Source organism: Eptatretus burgeri, chromosome 4 (assembly GCF_056783735.1).
Source record: "Eptatretus burgeri isolate ZD-2024b chromosome 4, Ebu_testis_v1, whole genome shotgun sequence".
In the NCBI taxonomy this organism is placed as follows: Eukaryota; Metazoa; Chordata; class Myxini; order Myxiniformes; family Myxinidae; genus Eptatretus; species Eptatretus burgeri.
The window spans coordinates 101,844,982-101,867,249 of record NC_140964.1 but is presented as its reverse complement, the minus strand read 5'-3'; the positions used below and the strand labels follow the sequence as shown (position 1 = coordinate 101,867,249).

At 41.4% G+C, this 22,268-nt stretch overlaps 1 protein-coding gene across 2 annotated transcripts in view; it reads right to left on the bottom strand.

Annotated features, from left to right (window-relative positions):
- DHODH (dihydroorotate dehydrogenase (quinone)) overlaps positions 1 to 22,268 on the bottom strand; it is a 52,359-nt gene that overhangs the window by 17,394 nt on the left and 12,697 nt on the right. For both annotated transcript variants that reach the window (XM_085879494.1, XM_085879495.1), the window contains exons 3-4: positions 17,773 to 17,972; positions 5,728 to 5,810 (exon numbers count right to left, since the gene is read on the bottom strand). In XM_085879494.1, coding sequence (XP_085735620.1) covers positions 5,728 to 5,810; positions 17,773 to 17,972 — 283 coding nt within the window. The remainder of the gene's footprint in view (positions 1 to 5,727; positions 5,811 to 17,772; positions 17,973 to 22,268) is intronic.

Genomic DNA, 22,268 nt, shown 5'->3' with positions numbered 1-22,268 from the left:
TTTCCAAATTAAGCGATGCACTATGCAATTGCTGCTTAATTTTCAGATGAAACAGAAGAAAATTTACAATTTTTCAGATGAAATTTGATGATTTTAGAAGTTTGACCTTGAGTTGGCCTTTGAGCTTTTGACTTCAAAAACAGTTGCTTTCCCAATTCGGTGATGGACAATGCAATTGCTGTTTAATTTTCAAGTCTCCCCTCTGGGCTGGTGCTCCCGCCTCTCACCTTCTCGGCTTCACGATGTGGAAGCAAAGGCATTTCCCGTGATCATAGGTATCTCCCATGATGAGGCTGAGTCTTTGGGTCTCTCAATCTCTCACTGCAGGCAGGTCGGTGGTCTTTCTGTCTTCTGCCGTCTCTTCTCTGGCCTCGCCACCACTGCACCACTGCCCCCCCCCATATTTCCGCAGTGCGCTCAAGGTTCACCAGCCACCCACTTCTGGTAAAACTACCAAAATAAAGAATCACTGCTCACCTTCACGCTTTCATTCCTCTTTTTTCCCACCCTTAGAACAAACTTCCACACTCTATTCAATCCCACTCTTCCCTCTCGGTCTTTAAAACAGCTGTTCACCGACATCTCTTATCTTCCCCCATTCAAAACCATGAACTTTTCTACCACCCGTTAATCCACCCCAAACACACCTCCTTCAAATTCCCTACTTTCCTTCCTGAAGGTCCCTGTCGTTTAAGGACCTGAAAGTCCCTGTAGTGTCCATCTTGTTTACCCCGTGTATCCCAGCCCATCCCTCACCCTTCCACAGATCTCCTCATGTCTCTGTTCCCCACTGTTTTGTCCTTCCACCTCCCACCCTCTTGTCTCCTGCTCCCTTTGTTATATGTTCTGTGTGTTAGCTCTTACACGAGCCTCAACATTGCAAACAAAAAAAAATTCACCTGATATGCAAATCCTATTCAAATTTCAAGTCAATCTGATGAAAATTGACAATTTTAGAAATTTGGCCTATGTTGGCCTTTTGACATATGTTGACTTCAAAAATAATTGGTGCTTGAATTCACTAAGCTGATATGCAAATGATCTTCAAATTTCAAGTCAATCGGATGAAAATTGACAATTTTAGAAACAATTTTAGAAATGTGGCCCATCTTGACGTTTTGGCCGATGTTGACCTCAAAAATAATAGGTGGTTGAATTTAGCAAACTGATTTATAAATCCTCTTCAAATTTCAGGTTAATCGGAGTAAAATTGAGGATTTTAGAAACTTGGCCTATTTTAACCTTATGAACGATTCGTTGAGCAGTTTGGGCTAGAGGCTTGTCAAAGTGGACATCTCTCTGGCTGTTATCAGAGAACCACCTAACCGCCGTCGAGTCTGGCATTTCACTCAAGCCGACTGGCAGGGTCTCCGAGCAGCCATCAAACTTACAGACTGGTCTCCTATCACTACTTTCTCAAACATCAACTCATCCTGGGAATTCTTTCAAAGAAACTTGCTCTCCCTCATGCACAGATTTATCCCCTCTCGTGTTCAGTTGTCTTACCCTTCCTCCCGCCCTTGGTTTACTGAAGCTTGTGGCGAGGCAGTTGTCCTGAAACAACTTGCCTTTGCCTCATGGAAAGCAAACCCAACTGAGGGCAATCTCAGTTCTTTCCACAAAGCTCGGAACAAGTGTGTATCTACCCTCAGGAGAGCCAGAAAACAACATCTTTCTCATCTCAAGTCTGAACTCTCAAACCTCTCTCCCTCCTCAAAATCCTGGTGGCGTTTAATCAAATCTGTTTCTGGTGTATGTTCCCCCTCCATCCCCTCCCTTACCTCAAATGGCCGCACTGCTGATTCCACACGTGATAAAGCTGAATGTCTAAACTCGGTGTTTGCAGCTAAATCTTGTGTCCTAAACCCATCACCATCTCTACCCACTTTACCCAGTCGCACCCAACTGTCCCTGGACTCTGTATCCTTTTCTCCTGACAAGGTGGAGAGCTTGCTTTCAAACCTCGAGTCAGATTCTGCAACCGGTCCAGACGGCATCAGCCCACGTGTCCTCAAAGCCTGCTCTTCTGCTCTTGCTCACCCTCTCTCTGTTCTATTCACCCTCTCATTTGCCCAAGGTCATCTGCCATCTGCTTGGAAATCTGCTAACATCACTGCCCTGCATAAAAAGGTGCAAAAACAGATCCCTATAACTACAGACCAATCAGCCTTCTCCCAATCATCAGCAAGGTGATGGAATCCATCATCGCTTCAGATATGAAATCCTTCCTCTTCTCCAATGGCTTGATTTCCAATCATCAATTTGGTTTCAGACCAGGTCACTCTACCCTGGATATGCTGCTTCTGCTCTCCCATCAATGGATGGAGGTCCTCAATGCCAAACAGGAAATCCAAGCCGTATCCCTGGACATATCACGTGCTTTTGACACAGTCTGGCACCCTGCCCTACTCACCAAACTTTATTCCCATGGTATTCAAGGCCATCTCCACTCATGGCTCGCAGACTTCCTCTCCTGTCGCAGTCAACGTGTGGCCCTAAATGGAGTTCTTTCATCCCCTCTTCCTGTGCAGGCTGGAGTTCCTCAAGGTAGCGTTATGGGCCCTGTTCTTTTTCTGGTTTTCATCAATGATCTCTCGGAGTCTCTGGAAAATCCTCTATTTCTCTTTGCCGACGACTCCACCCTCTGCCGTACCATCTGTCATCCCTCAGACCGGCAAGCAGCAGCTTCTTCGCTCACTGCAGATCTGGATAAAATCACAAACTGGTCCAACACGTGGAACATGTCTTTCAATCCAGACAAATCTCACACTCTCACTATGTCTCTTCGAAAGGACCGTTTACAAAACCCCCCCATCCACTTTCTCAACAATCCTCTGGAAGAAGTCTTTTCTTTCAAGCTTCTAGGTCTCACTATCTGCCATGACCTTTCCTGGGAAAGTCACATTTCCAACCTCGCCTCAAAAGCCAGTTGCCGACTGGGAATCCTCCGTCGTGCTAAGTCCTTCCTCGGCCCTCTTGAGCTCCTGACCACTTACAAAGCTTTTGTCCGTAGCCTGATGGAGTACTGCTCTCCCCTCTGGGCTGGAGCTCCTGCCTCCCACCTTTCTCGGCTTAACGCTGTCGAAACCAGGGCATTTAAGATCATCGGCATCTCCCGCAATGAAGCTGAGTCTTTGGGCCTCTCACTCAATCACCGCAGGTTGGTCGGTGGTCTTTCTGTCTTCTACAGACTCCTCTCCAGCCTTGCCCCCCCCTGCTCTCTCTGCGATTTGTCCCCACCACATTTCCACAGGGCGCTCAAGGTCCGCCAACAACCCCCTTCTGGTAAAACTACCAATATCACGAATCACTGCTCATCTTCACTCTTTCATTCCTCTTTTTTCCCGCCTTTGGAATAAACTTCCTCACTCTATTCTTTCCCATTCTTCCCTCCAGGCTTTCAAAACAGCTGTTCACCACCACCTCTTATCTTCCCCCATCCAAATCCTCGATCTTTTCTACCCCCGATAATCCACCCAAGCCCACTTCCTTCATTTCTCCTGCTTTCCTTCCTGAAAGTCCCTGAAATGTCCATCTTCTCTTCGCCATGTTCCCCGTCCCATCCCCATCCCTCTCCCTTCCACAGTTCACCTAATGTGTCTGTTCCCCACTGTTTTGTCCCTTCCACTCCCACCCCTCTTGTCTCATGCCTCCTTGCTGTGAGTTGTGTGTTTGCTCTCATACGAGCCTCGACCAAGGTATACAAAAAAAAAAAAGAGGCGAGTGGACAGACAAACAAACAAACAAACAAACAAACAAACAAACAAATGGAGGTGATCAACACACTTGTCAAAAAAAAAATTGCCAAGTAGTAAACCAGGTTTCTTGGAAGAAGAAACGAAAATCAACGAGAAACCTCAAATGTGAGTTTCATGAGTGGCCTCTGAGCACACTCTTTACCATGATATGAAAGAGGTTGGCTTAAACAGAGACTGGGATAAAATGAAGCATCAAGGAGAAAAGCAAAATAATGAAGTGGAAGTCAACGTAGCTTTTGCCTGTTCATACTTTCTTCTGCATGTTAAAGATGCGATCACACCTTTCAACCAAAGTCTACTATAGCTGACCTCCAGGTAAGTGGACAGAAAAATGTAAACACCAATGTAAAGTCACTTAATACAGTGTTGGGTCTCTACACAGTGGTGGGCCAATACGTGCAGCCAGTATAGCTAGTATGCATTGTGGCATCGAGTGCACCAGCATCTGGAATTCTTCAGGAGGGATGCGTTGTAACCAAGCACTCAGGGTTGTAGAGTTATTTAGGTTGGTGCCACACGTGCACTCGTCTGTTTGTTCAGAACATAATGAAGGATGATTCATTTTACCATATCACATTTCTCCATTGCTCGGTAGTCCATTGCCTGTGCTCTTTGCACCACTTCACTCACAAATGTGCATTGCCAGGTGTGATGAGTGGTTTGTGCACTGGAACCTGACTATGGTATCCCACTCTGTGGAGTTATCAGCAGACCGGAATTGATGAAAATGGCTGCTCGTTCCACAGGTTGAAATTTACAGTCAATTGACCTGCAGTTGCTTGTCTGCTTTGCCTTACACTTCAAATGAATGTGGAGTATTCAATTCCACCTACTGTTGCCTTTCGCTGATGATGCCTTTCCTTCGGAGTTCTATACTGAAATCACATTCAACACCGTGGCTCGTGAAACATCCGCAAGTTGAGCTCTCTTTGTCACTGAAGCTCCTGCTGAGGCCTAAGTCACATTTGGCATGGTGGCCGTAGGGTCTACAAAATATACGGCCACTAGCAATTATAGGGCAGCCGCAGTATTTCCACGGTCACACAATGTAGCAGTCACATATGTTTTTATTTTTCGGGTAGCCGCACGGCGTATTTATAAATTGTGGAGACCGAAAACGTGGGGGTGCTGTACGGTCTTTGATTTGATGTCGCACGGTGGCCTTAGGGCGTTCCTGCAGCGGCCATATAATTTTCAAGGCAGACGCAAGGTGCCCGCAAGTCGACTGCAGGGGGGCCGCAGTGGGGCCCGAAGGCGAACGTAAGGCCAGACGGACGGTAACGAGTGGGTTTTTTTGAACCAGTTCTTTTGTTTCGGCTTGTCAAATTGCTCCGGCGAACGTAGAAATGAAAAAAGTTATAACTCCGCGCTATAATTCCACGGCGACCCTACGGCCTGTAAAATATAGCCATACGGCGTAGGGCCACCCTGAGGCCACCTCAGAAACTCTGAGGCCGCCACACGTTTCTGTCAATTCAGAGGGCGTATGGCCGCCGTATCCTCGCCGTAGAGCAAATGTGACTTAGGCCTAAATGCGCCCCAACAATCACCCCTCTTTCAAAGGCATTGAGGTCTCCTCTTGCAGCCATGTGAGCCATAATTATAGGCAACCAGGCCTGTGAAGAATTTTTATACATGACCCAAAGCATGCTGAAATGTTATTTGCTTCATTAACACATGATCCACACCTGTTGGAAGCCAGTGCTTTCAATATACTTGATGTCCCTCATTTACCCAGGTGTTTCCATTTTTTTGTCCACTACCTGTATATGATGCCAGAAAAATAATCACATGTGACAAATAGGAACTACAAACAGCACTCAACTGCACACTAAGAATAACATGCATCCATTTCCAGAGGGTATATAATCCTATGGGAGGACAAATGGCAACAGCACATGCAAAGTGATAATGTTGCAAACCTAACTTTTCCTAATCAACTCAACCTCAGGCCGTGCTCATCACTTACTTTTTGACAGTGCAAACTGTATCTCAGTTCGTGCCTCCAGTCTCTGTCTCACTGCAGCATACCCATCGCTGTTGAAGCCATATCTACAAAACAATAAAGCTGTGATCACGCTGTTTTAAAACAAGCAACATATTTATTACAAGCCATTTTAAACTGTGAACATCGCTCAAACAAAACTACCTTAAACTGCCTTCTCTCTGAATTGAAAAATAGGTATTAAAGCTTTTCAATCCTTGTCATATAAAAATTGGATGAATAGCTCAATGGAACGTCACCTTTTGGATCCAGCCTGACTTAAATCTGTATAAATATTTTAAAGTGTTTGTGTGTTTGTTTCTGCATTTGTGTGTTTATTTGTATGCTATTCTTTCACGGCCAAACCGTAGCACCCGAGAGAGTAAAGAGAGCCAGAGCAGAGAAGGAAAGGAGGTTTAAAAAACAATACAAAGGCCATAAACTTGTATGCGATGTAAGAGTTGTAGACATTGTTCTTTGCCCTAATTGTAGGAGATGCCAATATGTTGAGAGCTTTGGATTCCACAAAATGCAGGAGAGAAAGATGTGAAACAGGGGTGCTCGTCAATAAGGGAGATCAGTACTTCCTGGAGCTATGCACAAAGGCCTTTTAGGCCGTGACAAGCTCTGATGTTTCAAGAAACAACTTAGGTTTATGGATCACACAGTCTGCAGCTTTTTTGGAGACCAATTTTGCTTTACGGTCAGCCCAGGAGAGGTTGTTCAGTCTATACTATTCCTAATGATGAGGTCTTGATGAGAAGCAACCGCTTCCATTGGCTGACCATGGAAATAAGTTGGTTTTTTGATGATCTTTCTGGAGCGACAAAGTGAGAATGTGATATTTGCCATGATTGAAAGTTATGTTCCATCTGTCAGAGCAGCACCTAATCAAATCCTGAAGATCAGCACAACGTAATACCACTGACTGTCTGTTAGTGGGGTGGGAGGGCTGAATGACATAGTGTGGAATCATCTGCAAAAAAAGAGAAATTTCACAGAGCAATGGATAGATCATTAAAGTGGATGGGGAACAAGACTAAGCAAAATACTGTCTTGGGGCAATTTAGCCTCAAATCCATCCATCCATTGGGACCAAACTCTGTGCAGAGCATTGGTGCTGCCTAAGCAGTCTCCTTGGATATTGGGCACAATCCTGGACGGGTCGCCACTCCGACATAGTATACCAGCAAGCTGGCCCACTCATTTTGCCGACCTCAGAAGGATGACAGGCAGAGTCAACGCCACCTGGTATTAATTCAACAGCAGAGTTGGATTTGAACACAGGATTTTAGGATCCCAAGCCCACCACTCTCACCATTAAGCCAACACCAGGCATAGTCTCGAATGGGAGAGGAGGAAGTCGGCAACCCAGGCATATTGGTGGCAATGTATGCCACAGGTAGCAAGCTTGTCAAGCAGAGCAAGATGCCAGATTGTGTCAATGCCAAAAATAGGTCTAAGGAGATGGTCCTGGCCTCTTCTTTGAAATGTATGGCCTTCAACCTTTGCAGTGAGAGCAGCAGCAGAATGTACAGAGTTTAGTTACTGGTCCCAGAATCCACACTGATGGTAAGAGATCATGATATGGGAAAAGAAGAAAAGGGATGTCAGCTGCAATGACAGGTTTCATGACTTTGCCAAAGATTGAAAATAAGTGCACGAGTCTGAATTTTAAACCTTCTGTTTTTGTACCCGTTTTATATATGGAAGTGATGTTAGCTCATTTCCAGGCAGATGGGAGGAGGCCAAAGGAATAGCACAAATTTAAGAAAGGGAGGATGCTGGTAATTATTTTTTGAGGTGCCACTCCCTTAGCCTTCAACTTATCGGTCTAAAACCCACAAGGCAGTGATGTACAGTTTCACACTTTAGTTTACATAATTTAGCTGCTTAGCAGAGACCATTATTACACATAAGCAGCTATAGAGCAAGAGCCTGGGGGTACTTGGTTAGCTGGAAAGGTAACCAATTTATTGCCTACCACAGTGTCCCATGTCCATCCCTGGGTACAGAACTGAACAACTGGCATGCCCCCAGTGGTGGGTGTGGCGAGGGGGGGGGGCATTACTAACTTACCCAAAAGTTGATCTGGATCAGCTTTGTATGGTAACCCATAAAATATCACTTATATCGCCCAAATATCATCCTTAGTACATAACTTGGCTGGCATTTTCTATGTTGGGGTACCCCCTCCAGTCATTAATATATGACACTTCAAAGTTGATCGAGATCAGCTCATGAGGTAACCTCTTGGAATATATTACAAAATGTTCAGTAGGACCCCATGTATTATGAATGCCCATTACCAGTGGTTTCTAGCAGTGGGTTACCCCTGCCAGTTGCCCTGAAAGTTGCCCCGCCCTGGATTGACCGAGATCAGCTCATAAGCTAACCTCTTGGAATATATTACAAAATGTTCAGTAGGACCCCATGTATTATGAATGCCTATTACCAGTGGTTTCCAGTGGTGGGTTACCCCTGCCAGTTGCCCAGAATGTTGCCCCTCCCTGGATTAATAGAACTTTCCAGATGCACATTCCAATGAAAGTCTTACTTCCTGAAAATTTAAAATCAAGGTTTATTTTTTCGTTTAGTGGGTCTTTATTGAATTCACAACAAGGTCTTACATCAGGATTACAGAAGGGTCAGCGCCAATGCCATTATCGGCCCTATAAAATCAAGGTGATATCACGTAGTGATATGAAAGGCCAAGTATATCCTCTTATTTCTTCCTTTTTTTTCTTCTCCAATGCATCCCACCAACCAGACCCAAGAATGATCCATGTGTTGTTTAGTTATGTTAGTGTAGCAAAGGTGGCAGCAGCGCATTGATCAGCACTGTCATTGTTTTTATTGCACTGTCATTGTCACATGTCTGTCAAGTCAACAGCTTTGTTTTAGAGATTGTCTTTAGATAAAAAGGTGCGTAAAGGAAAAGGAACAAAGCAATAATGTGGGCATACTGCTAAGTTATGAATATGTCTGTTTCTGTCAGAGAAGTAGTGAATATAGGCCTCGAAAATCTTGGCTAGGTAAGGCCCGGCCTACCTATAGCATGTCGTGCATGATGTACATGTAGCATGCATCACACATGTTGCAAGGTGTCATGATTATTTTCATATATGGCCTACCCACTTGAACATGTGTAATGACATGGAGTGCAGTCTTAAACATGTGCCGGTATCCGACAACACCAGTTGAAGCTGCATCAGTGAGAGAGGGCATAGTTTAATATCGGATGGCACTATTAGATCGGGGCCGACCTACCAAATTCCACTGATTTTGAGTTGAACACGGTTGAATTCCCCCACTCAAAACACTAGTATTAGGCCAGTGTGTTAAACTCCATCATATCGAGCTATGATATCCCTTAGATACTGGGTAAACTAATAAATAATGGTTTCATTCAATTTCAGACAATCCAAAATGGTTGTTGACATCCCCACTGACAGTGACAATGCTGAAGCATCACAACATTATAAATGTAGAATTGAGTCGATTTTTTGATGAGGCAGGCCTATAATTTAAGTTAAATATTACTGTAAGTAGCTCAGTGAAATGGACTGGTAACAATATCTTTCTCTGAGGATTATGTCAATTCAAATGTAAATTTTGAACCATATCTATATATAGCACTAGATATCTCACTATCTTTTCCATAAGAAAATCTGTATTACCACAACTTTTTTTTTATAACTTTTCAGGGTAATTGTGGTGTTTTCATGGATAAGGATCGTTCAGAGATACAGGAGGATCGAGGACATGTGGATACTGAAGATTCAGAGGATGCAGACTATCGCAGTCTGGAGGATACGGGAGGAGGAGGTGTCGATCGTACTGATGAAGTAAACACAGGACTTACGCTAACAGATTCTCAGATACGGGAAGTTGTCGGGTTTGCAGCTGATGATGTCACGCAGGACGATGCAGGAAATATTGGTGCAAATCAGGAGGATGTTGAAGTGAACACAGATACCACTGCTCCCAACGGTCAACCATCAAACACAGGTGTTCAGCAGGTAGGAAATAAGGCTTTCTTTCAATTACAGGGTGGTCCAATAAAATGTACCTTTTCGAAATCAACATCATTGTAATTTATTCCAGGTGAAGGCTTTACTGATTCTTTTTTTTCAGAAACCTGTCACAGAGGCATGACATTTTTGTTTGATGCATTTTTTCTTCAGTTACAGCACCAGGTTTGAACACTATTCAGTATTATTACACCCTTCCCTTTAATCTGCCCAAGAGACATCTAAATGTGATTCTACTTGGAGCAATTCTTCCTCAAGTTCATGGGAAGATCCTCATATAATCTGGTTTGGAATGGGGTCTGTCACACTCCAGCTCTGAATATAACTGATGCTGGTAGATAAAAATTGATGCTAAACCATCATTCACCTGAACTAAAGAGTAAAATATTAATTTTTCTGGAAATGACAACAATTTAGAATTGGTAACATTTTATTAGACCACGCTATATAGGCATGTTGAAAGAGTTCACTTGAAAGAACTATGAATGCCCCAATCTTGTATTAGGGGCCAATGATTGAGAAGTTGAGTTTTATAAATATGAAATGTAGTCCAGCATTTTTGACACCCAATATGTATGGGACTGAATGATACAGCCAATCATACCAGTCTATAATTTCCATAAACTTCGTCCAACTATCGCTCCTTGTCTTAACGTGACATCAGCTGGCGATGGAATAGATCAACAGGACTGTGATGAAGAACAAAGTGATAGCGATAGTGAAGTCAATGCATGGAGTGGAGACTCTGATTCTGACAGTGAAGAAATTGACATTTGCGGGTGATTTTGCCCTTCATCTTTGCTCTTAATATCGAAAAGTGGACGCTTTCCTTCCAAGATGAAATCTTGATATTTCATATGATTACGACTCATAACTCTAAAAATAGTTTTTGTATGTTGCCATGGAGCACATTGGCATGCAAGATCGACCCAGTTTAAGAGGATCATCTTGGCTTGAATTTTTAATTTACGTAATACAGTACTGGGTAGAACAAATCAATGTAAATATTATGTCGTCCGTGGCTTGGAATTCAGACGGTTAACAAGTGTTCAGGACTGAAAAGCATATTCAAAATTACTTATCTTGGTTTTAAAGGTATCAACCCCAGTATAAAAATAATTCCAGTAATGAACAATGAACATCTGGAATCAGTGTCACATGGAATTCTGGGTGTTGCCAACGTGACCAAATTGCCAGAACGGACACCTACTGTAGAAAGCTCTGAAATCTGATCGCATTGGGTAATCACTATGATAATCCAGAAACTATAATTCTAAGCTACATATTTGTACCAGTACTCTTATACTTAGTCGATCATTACATTATTTTCTTATCCTACATTTTTGTATTTATGGTTGTTTAAGACTTTAAATTGTCTGATGTTTGAAGTTTGCTTGTGGAAATATATCCCATAAATTTATCTCGTAATGAAAAATGCTTACTTTCACTTCTTTTTAATAGGGTGTCCACTGGCAGATGGGTCTGAAGTCCATGGTCCTGAAAGACCCCAAATAATATATATATATATATATATATATATATATATATATATATATATATATATATATATATATATATATATATATATATATATATATATATTCTCTTGCCTTTCGATACCTAGTGCCTGGTAAATCAGGTCGCCTAATTTTGTTACATTCCAAGAGATTATTTCATCGAGCTGATCTACGTCAATCCAGGGGAGAGTCAACTTAGGAAACCACTGGCAATGAGCATTCATGATACATGGGGTCCGACTGAACATTTTGTAATAGATTCCAAGAGGTTACCTCATGAGCTGATCGAGGTCAATCCAGGGAGGGGCAACTTTCAGGGCAACTAGCAGGGGTATCCCACCAATGGAAACCACTGGCAATGGGCATTCATAACACATGGGGTCCTACTGAACATTTTCTAATAGATCCCAAGAGGTTACCTCATGAGCTAATCTAGATCAACTTTGAAGTGTCATATATTAATGACTGGAGGGGGTACCCCACCATAGAAAATGACTGGCATTAGCCAAGTTTTGCACTAGGGATGACATTTGGGCAATATAAGTGATATATTATGGGTTACCATACAAAGCTGATCCAGATCAACTTTGGGGTAAGTTAGTAATGCCCCCATGGCCACACCCACCACTGGGGGCATGCCAGTTGTTCAGTTCTGCACCCAGGGATGGACATGGGACACTGTGGTAGGCAATAAAATTGGTTACCTTTCCAACTAACCAAGTACCCCTGGGCTCTTGGTGTACTACTATGATTCATATGTGAGAGTTAAGGCCCAAATTGTAACCAATGACTACGGCAGTCACAGATATCAGTGAGGTGGCTCTCCTGATATCAATGGTGCTACCCCGACTTGAAAGCCCCCAATATACTCATATGATGAAAAAAATGCTGGCACATCTTCATGTCTTGGACTATTGTATCACATTGTTGAACTCTGTATGCCTCTCGTAGATGGGTAAGCTCCTACATGATCACTTTATGAAAAACAGCTATCATGCCTGGCATTGTGTGCCACTATCCTGGCTAAATACCTGCCTCATGATTTTCTGGGAAAGTCTGGCTACTGCAGCTGATCTAAATGCCATTATAAGACAGACTATTGTCTGAATAATAAGGATTACAAAGAGTACCAAACACAAGGACATGAATAGCAAGATGGAAACAATGATGACATTCATTCCCATGTTGAATTTCACTCTCGCTCGACACACATATATATATATATATATATATATATATATATATATATATATATATATATATATATATATATATATATATATGTGTATATATATATATATACACAGATATAGATATATATTGTTACGGCTGTGGAAATTCACAATACACCATAAAGGGTCCTAAGATCAGTTATGACGATAAGTAATTGTGTAGTTAGATTTCCCCACCATTGTTTAGAGGGAATTTCCATGTTCACAGAGCTGTGATCCTTCGAGTTAGCCGTTTTTCTTTTCTCTATCATTATTTTGGACCAATCATCCCCCAACAACCAAATCGCTACCACCAACATCATTCTCAAACAACTACAACTCAAACACCACCACCTTCGCCTCTTTACCTTGTGGGGGAAAAATTTATATTAATGTATTCTAAATTGTAACAAATGGAGTTAAAGAAAATGTAACTGTTATGCTACAAGTTGAATTGGCTGTCATTTCTGGCCAAAAGACTTTTGCCCTAAATGATAAGAAATGTGTTGTTCTGGAGCAGAGTGACCGAGCTGATAAACGGACCTTTGCCTAGAAATGTACGAAGTGGATTCTCGTCTAAAGGAAACGTCTGCAGTCCGGGTTGATAGCCCCCAACCTGTCTCTCATGAAAGTATAAAATGCTTTGAAATGTAAAATTGTTTCAGTGCAAGTACCTGAGAAAGTATTAGAATCTCAGTGGCATGTGCTCCTTGGAACTGACCAAGTACCAAGTTAGAATAAAACTCTCTGATGTAATGTGGAAGTGAATTGAATCGGGTTGGTTTAACTGTTAACTAAAGTAAGAATAAATGAAATAGAACCAAAAATATTGCAATCAATGGGGATTCTTTAGTTCATTGTATGAGGGTGAAAAGTGTATGTTCGATAATTAGAAAATAAATTGTTTCACAGGGAAGGACTTGTGTGGACATCAGTTTTATCAGTGTCGATAGGGTTTTATGTAGGATTTTATAACCAAATCAGACAAACGTTAAACTCTGCCTGAAGGCAAATAGGATTCCACAATCGGCCAGTTAGAATCCTTCAGGAGGACAACGATCACAATAAGGTGGGTTTTAAAAGTCCAAAACAGTTGGTGCCGTGACTCGGATTCGAACCGACGTGGTGCGGTGCTCGTGACCGGAGGTGCTTAATCTGCCGGAGGCAATGCCTGGAGGAACGACAAGTGTTTGATTGAAGGTAAGGGAGAGCGTTCTCAGCAGGTAACGCATTTCGAACAAAGAAAAATTCATTGTCAGATAATTTTATTGAGAGAAAGAAGAGGATCCGGCGGAGGGAGTCCGTTTTAAAGTAAATGATAAGTACTGTAGTTGTTTTAGAAAAGTGCTGGAGAAGAAGAGGAGTCAGATGACAAGAAGAGGCTCGAGAAGGAGCCAGATGCGTAATTAAATGGGCATGATGAAGCGACATGCCACATGTTTGCATTGATACGGACCGGCTGTGAGAGAGATGGCCGAGGACACGGCTGAGACGCCGAGATAGGGTTAAAATAGATAAATATTATAAGTTACCTGTTTGTAAGAGTTATAAGAGTTCTTTTTTGTTCATTGAACTCACTGGAAGTTTGTTGGCAGTGAGGTTGTTATATTATATTGTGTGGAGGTTTTACGGATTTGTAAATGCAATGATTTGCACGAAACGTTTTGTAGCGTGCAGGAGATGATTAACCGACTGGGAGCGTGGTTGGTGATTTGCATTGAGATACATGTGTTACTGAGAGTAAAAAATGAAACTTGTGTGAGTCCAATATTCACTGCAATGAAACGTGTTCTGTTGGGATTTTGACGATATTTCAACTCGTGCTGAATTAAGCTGTGGGTCTGTTTGAAACGGCATGTTATGCATTCTTGGCTTTTGGTTTCACGCGAAGGTCGCAAACTACACTGTGTGAGACCCCCCTCCACTCGATCTGTGGGAGGTGGCATGTCTTTACACTGAGTCTGTGTTCGAGCCTTTGCTTTCGGTGTGAAATTCAATTCATATGCAGATTCAAGAGGATGAGATAGAAATGTGATTGGTATTTGTCACGTGATCACACGCGAGTCTATGATATGCAATGCTGTTTAGTGTGTGTGTTGAAGCCATGACAGAGTAATGCAAACTGTGGGTTTTGCCTGTCAGAGTTTTTCCTTTTCTTCCCACCGGATGTGGAGAGAACTTTCTGTTCCTTGTTCCTTGGTGTTTGTGGCGCACCCTCTCTACTGAATGTTTAAAGTGAAGTCCATTTAGGAAAAAGTGTTGAAGTTTTATTTTACAACCATAGGGATTTTGAATAAATTGTGAAATAACAATTGTGAATGTGGGATATACTGTATTTGGAACGTGAAGTCTTGGGAGTTGAGCTCTCGCTGGCATTGTGATGATTTGTAATTACACAACCCGGCAGGTTTAAGTGCTGGGCAAGCTCTGAGGACGTGTCAGAAATGTTTCGAAGATTTGATCTGAGTTGTAACCATTGTACTTAAAAGATGTGATTTAAATGTAGAAATGTGATTTGGAAAGATTTAAAATGATTTGATGATGTTTAGCACGTGGGGAAATTCACAGATAATAGATGATTCCCTCGGATGGACGTTGAAATATTGTTTTATTGGTCTGCGAACGTTGAGGTTACCTGAACTTGTGCTGGGAAGGCAATGGCAAACAACCCAGTGTAACCCTTTGATCGATTCAGTCAATGTAAATTCATGATTTAATTGGATAGATGCTGAAGATTTAATTTTTCATTTATGGATTTTAAAAGGAAATATTTTATTGTTTTAACCAAAAAGTTGTTTAAGAGAGATTGGATGTTTATTAGTCTGATGTTTAAGATGTTTTTCCAAGACTGGGATAAAATTTGGGGAGGGTCGAGCTACATGTGTAGACAGAGTGTTTGAGCTGCAATTTAAATGATATTTGCGTGATAACAGATTTGACAAGTGATTTGACAATTTTTGTACAACTGTTTAAAATGATTTATTTGTTTTGATAAAGGAAAATGGATTCGTAATTGAGAAGGTCAGAGGAAGTGATACATGGTTTGTGTGTGTGAGTTAGAAAAATGTCAGCATGTTTGCTGTTTTGGTGAGAGAAAAGTGGATAGATGGAGAAATGTCAGAGATTTAAAATGTCGATGGAAATAGCAAATGAGATGGATGTTTTGAATTTTCGTACAACTGGGATTTCTGTATATTTTAGCATGTTGTTTTGGGAAATAACAAGGAAAGGGATTAAAATATTGATATGACATATAATGCAATTTAAATGCTTCTATAAGAACCTTTGTTAGTCTTATTGAAATACATGTGCCCATGACGTTTATTGATTGGTGTTTAATTAATGCTTTGTTTGTTTTGGAGTGTTGAAAGCAGTCTTTGAAGCAATGTACGATTTCGTCTAAATGAAGCTTGGAAAGAACTTCGACACAAAGATTGGATGATGGGAGAACTCGGATTTGGGTGATTGAGCATTCAACACGTGATCATGCCCCTTCCTGAGGAGATAAGATGGAGCAATGTGGGAAAAGAAAGAAAAAACCCACTGAGGCGAAGGTTGAGCAAAGTCTTAACGTCGGCATTGTGTGGTGCCAGCGTGGAGGAATGTTCTCAGCCACACTCTCGATTGCCGCTCTGCAAATACATCATGAACTTGCTGTGGTTGCTTCAATGTACGACAGGCCTGGAGTTCCACACTGCGAGTCGTTTACAACATGTGTTCCTTTTCGTCTCCTTCAACCCAGTGTCCGGCCCAAGCTTGTACTTGCCCACATCTACCTTCTCCTCAGCTCAAGGAGTGCTTCGATTGTGTTTCCCGTTGAGTGCTGCTCTATCCACACCCTGACCTGTTTATATTCTGACTTCAGGTAGCATGTTTTCAATGTGTGACACATGCTGATGAACAGGCCATAAATTAAATGGAAACTCACTCATTTTCTGATATGAGCACTCGCTGCCATTGTTGATCGAACTTGAATAATGGAAATCTTTTCTCCTTCAGGAATGGGACATGGTAATCATGTGTAAGAAAAATTATTCAAATTTTCCTTAAAAAAAAATGGGGGAGTGTGGAGGAAAAAATTATATTAATGTATTTTAAATTGTAACAAATGGAGTTTCAGAAAATGTAACTTATGCTACAAGTTGAATTGGCTGTCATTTCTGGCCAAAAGACTTTTGCCCTAAATGATAAGAAATGTGTTGTTCTGGAGCAGAGTGACCGAGCTGATAAACGAACCTTTGCCTAGAAATGTACGAAGTGGATTCTCGTCTTAAGGACACGTCTGCAGTCTGGGTTGATAGCCCTCAACCTCTCTCTCATGAAAGTATAAAATGCTTTGAGATGTAAAATTGTTTCAGTGCAAGTACCTGAGAAAGTATTAGAATCTCAGTGGCTTGTGCTCCTTGGAACTGACCAAGTACCAAGTTGGAATAAAACTCTCAGATGTAATGTGGTAGTGAATTGAATCAGGTTGGTTTAACTGTTAACTAAAGTAAGAATAAATGAAATAGAACCAAAAATATTGCAATCAATGGGGATTCTCTAGTTCATTGTATGAGGGTGAAAAGTGTATGGTGGACAATTAGAAAATAAATTGTTTCACAAGGAAGGACTTGTGTGGACATCAGTTTTATCAGTGTCGATAGGGTTTTTGTAGGATTTTATAATCAAATCGGACAAACGTTAAACTCTGCTTGAAGTCAAATAGGATTCCACAATCGGCCAGTTAGAATCCCTCAGGAGGACAACGATCACAACAAGGTGGGTTTAAAAAAATCCACATCAACCCCTTAGACATTAACACCATTTAGTCACCTTACATGCTCCAGACAGATGAGACAGCTTAGACACTTGACCATTTAGAGCTTTTGACCACTTGGATCTTTTTAGATTACAAATAAATGTAATATCACCAATATTACAAATAAATTTGTATAAAATAAATGTTTGTCTTATGATTGGTGTAAATCATGACAACATAGCAAGTGACGTACAGTCATTATCCTCAGTTAAATCTATCCTGTGCCTCTGCGGTGACATGTGGTGAGGCGAGCATAGCGAGCCGATCCACAGTAGCTAGAAATATAAAACAATCCAGAAATGCAAACTATGCAAAGTCAAAGCGGTAGGAAATCACAACCTGCAGCAGACTTTCATCATAAATATCTCAATAAAATAATATCTGCATTTAATGAATGGCATTTCTATAATTTCCCATGTCTTTACATTCCTCTCATTTGTCAAGGGATAACCTAATGAGAATAATACCTGTTGATGATAGCTTGGTCCTGTGAAAGACGAAACACCCTGGGCTGAGAGTTCCCAGGCTGTGCTTTTGGGGTGACACTTCCAACCTCCACAAATGCAAATCCCAGACCAAACAGAGCATCTGGGACTTCTGCGTGCTTGTCAAAACCAGCTGCCATCCCCAGCGGATTGGAAAACTTGTGTCCAAATACATCAGTTTCCTGCCACACATACCCACATGTTATTAGAAGTACAGGGTGACCCCAAAAAGTTGGTCCTGGGAAAAGTTTAACAACCTTCACAGTTTTGATTCAATCTCTTTCATTTTTCAGGTCTGAACTGAGTTGAGGGAGGGGGTGTATCTGCCAAGTTTCATCGTAAAATTGTCAAATTTATTTGGAGAGAACTGAAGATTTCAGTGATATCTTGACTTGGGTGAGTAATATGATTTGCAAATTTTGTAAAGTGTGATTGTATAATATTGGGGTTATTAAACTTTTCCTGGGGTCCAATTTTTTGGGGTCACCTTATATGAAGATTACTTGCACTGTTGTACTCTATTTAGCACAAGAGCATTAGCTGGATAACAGTTATAACCAAGAAAAAAAAATGTTGGAAGCTGATTGTTTTCAGACAATTTGCTTTGATGTCTACCGAACACCATGGAGTAAAGTCCCCAGAAATCCCACTTGAGGAAAACTCAGAATCCAAGATGGTCACCATCATAATTCATGAACATCAGGACAACACCAAGAGCCATATCTTTGTTATTACTTGTTTATATAAAGACGATTTTGGGGTGTAGACCCAGGTTTTGAGGTGTGAGGAATTCAAAGGAATCCTGTTTGAGTTGGGTGAATATCAATTGCCTTCATGCTGTGCACAAGATGCTTCTCATCGGTGAGTGTACTTCCAATATTGTGATGAACAAGTTGGTGGCCCGACAACTAACTAAAATTATAGATGATCTGATGGCAGATGCAAGCACCTCTCCTGTCCCGACAAGCAATCTCGGCCCCACATTTTGAGGTGTAACTGTTAATTTAACTGTCCAATTGTGTATTTCATTGATTTGTTTAATATTTGTCTCTAATATGTTGTTAAGTGAGGGTAAAGTTATGTTAGGGTGACCGAAAAAGTGCCCTGGTAACGCATCTCCCCTCCCTCCTCCCCCATGATTATAACACCATGTCGATGGGAATATCTTATCTGCTTAACGTAGTTTTGTTTAACGTCACACTTTTTAGGAACGCATCCATCACATTAAGTGTAAATTTGCTGTAATTTGTTTTCAATTAACAATCATACAATTTATTCCAGAAAATATCACACTTTGCAATTTTTTTTCGTTTCTGCAATTCAATGTCTTAAACCATAGATAAGTCGATTCTGAGTGCATACAAGTCGAAGCCTGGACTGTCGGGGAAAAAAGTATCGACATATTCGCTGAAAAATACGGTACAAACCCTTTAAACTCCCACAATCTCACATCATGTAATTCCATCTGGAGCACATCCAAAACCCTCAGTGACTTGGAAATAATTAAAATACCAACATCCCAAACAAATACTTGATTGCTGACCCAACGAAGAATAAACAATGATCCACTTTAATTGCACTTGCATATCCAGTGCCTTGATGGATCAACATCCTCACAAATGTAAAATCAAGGAAAGCTCAGCATGCGACTGTGGGAACGATGACCAAACTATGGACTATGGTATTATCCAGTAAGAATTGCAAAAACAACAGGGGCAATGGAACCATCCACACAACTGCAACTTATGCCAATATTTGGCTGTTAAAACTTGACTCGGATTTATGAGTTTCGATGAGTCAAGTGATACACAAGACCACTGTTGTGATGGCTGATTATTGATGACTGTGTTGAAAGTAATTTTATAGAATGAAAACAAGTAGCTGATATGTTTTTTGGGTGGTATGAGGAATAGATCTGTGTAATATGAAAGCTAAATGTTCAACAGTTTTTTGAAATATCATGTACACAAGCCGAGTTACCAAGATGGTTGCCACGGCAACATAATTCAGCCAATCACAGCCATGATCCAAGCAGGTTGAGATAATGTCTTGAGGAATAGATATCTGCAAAATGAAAGCTAAATGTTTAACAGTTGTTGAAATATCATGTACACAAAAATACGTGGACAGATGAGCGGACGGTCGGTCGGAGCTCATTTTAATGTACCCCGTCTCCGACCATCAGAGGGGAAGGGGACAAAATAAAATGCTGATTATAACTTGGTTGCTTGTGCTATTGGATCAAATTCTACAAACTGTAAATGGCTTCCAAAAACAGACTGCACCTATCAACTTCCAGAAAATAAAATTGAATACACTATACTGTACGTGCCATCTTGGTTTTTTTCTTAGTTTCATCTTCACCTTATATCTTGGTTTCATCTTCACCTTATATCCATTATGAAGGAATTAAGTTATTGTTGTAATGAAAACCGATCATGGGCACAGGGATGAACACACAGCTGGACAGACACCTAAAAACACAATGGCTCCAGCGACTTCATCAGCGGTGGCATAAAAATGTAAATTCCTTTGGTGGGATGCAGGTTAACTGGTGATACATGTTCACCAGTACAGGCTGGCATATTATATACACACACATATACATATAGTGGATAAGAAAAATGGAAACACCAATATAAAGTCACTTAATGAGGCATTGGGCCACCAAGTGCGGCCAGTACGGCCTGTATGCACCATGGCATGAGTCCACCAGCATCTGGAATTCCGCAGGAGGGATGCGGCACCATTCTTCCACGAGAAAGTCAATCAATTCACACCTGTTTGATGGAGGTGGAAAACACCGTCTCAAGCGTCATTCCACAATATCCCATAAATGCTCAATTGGGTTCAGATCTGGTGACTGAGAAGACCATGACATATGGATAACATCAGTGTCATGCTCATGTGGAAGAAAAATAATTATATTCATTTATTCTCAATTATATTCAAGTGTTGCTTTTAATTGAACACAGTACTTTTTTTTGTGCTGGAGTCGAATTGACTGTCAGTAAAATTTTCCTTTTCCCCGACAGTCTTTTGACCTCCATCGTGATACCAATGAATATACAAGTAAAGTATAATTGTATCTTACTATGGAAAAGGTCTTGCTCGCTGCATAGAAACAGGCTGACCTGGTTGTTAATGCTGCAAACTTTCGCCTTGTGCCTATCAGCCTTTCCTGTAGTTGAATTGCCAAATGTCACACCCTCCCATTTTTTGGCTGTCAAACGGGTATAAGAGGGATTGCTTCGGGCTTCTTGTTATTGAAGATCATTTGAATGCTTCATTGAATCATTGAATGTTCTTCCTCCGTAAGTACAAAATTAAAGATTCTCTTTTGTATGCTGATCAATCGTGTGGAAATTGAGTTATTTTCCACTACACTCATCAAACCATTGAGCGACCACACATGCTCTGTGGATGGGGACAATGTCATCCTGGAAGACACCCTTCCCGGCAGGAAAGAAATGCTGCAACATGGGGTGAAGATAATCATTCAGCACCATTTAGTAACGATTGGCATTGATCTTGCCTTCTCAGGGAATGACTGCACCCAAACCATGCCAGGAAAATGCACACCGCAACATTACAGAACTATCAGGACCCTTCACTGTTGGAACCAAGCACTCAGGGTTGTAGAATTCTTTCGGATGGCGCCACCCGTGCATTTGTCCGTTTGCGGAGAACATGGTGAAGGATGATTCACCTGACCATATCGCTCACATTTCTCCACTACTCAGTAGTCCATTCCCTGTGCTCTTTGCACCACTGAACCCACAAACGTGTATTGCCAGGTATGATCGGCAGTTTGTGCACTGCAACCTGATGATGGTATTTCACCCAAGTTCACGGTGGACCGTAATTGGTGAAAATGACTGCTCACACCCCAGATTGAAAATCACAGTCAATTGATCTGCAGTTGCTCGCCTGCTTTGCCTTGCACTTAAAATTAATGCAAAGATATCACAATCCTGGAGTATGCATTTCTGCCTACTGTTGCCCTTTGCTGTTGATGTCTTTCCCTCGGATTTCCATGCCGACATAAACTTAGACACCGTTGCTCGTGAAACATCAGCAAGTAGAGCTGTCTTTGTCACTGAAGCTCCTGCTAAACGTGCCCCAACAATCACCCCTCTTTCAAAGTCAATGAGGTCTCCTCTTGCAGCCATGCTAGCCATAATTAGGCAACCAGGTCTGTGCAGCATTTTCTACATGACCCTAAGCATGCTGAGATGTTATTTGCTTAATTAACTAATAGGCCACACCTGTGTGGAAGCCATTGCTTTTAATATATGTACTTGGTGTCCCTCATTTACCCAGGTGTTTCATTTTTTTTGTCTACTACCTGTATAGACACACACATATATAGCAGATATATAGCAGACACACATATTGTACGCACACACACATATTCTATTATATACACAACTAGAACGGGCACTCATAGAGCGCATACCTTCGCCGCCACTACTTTT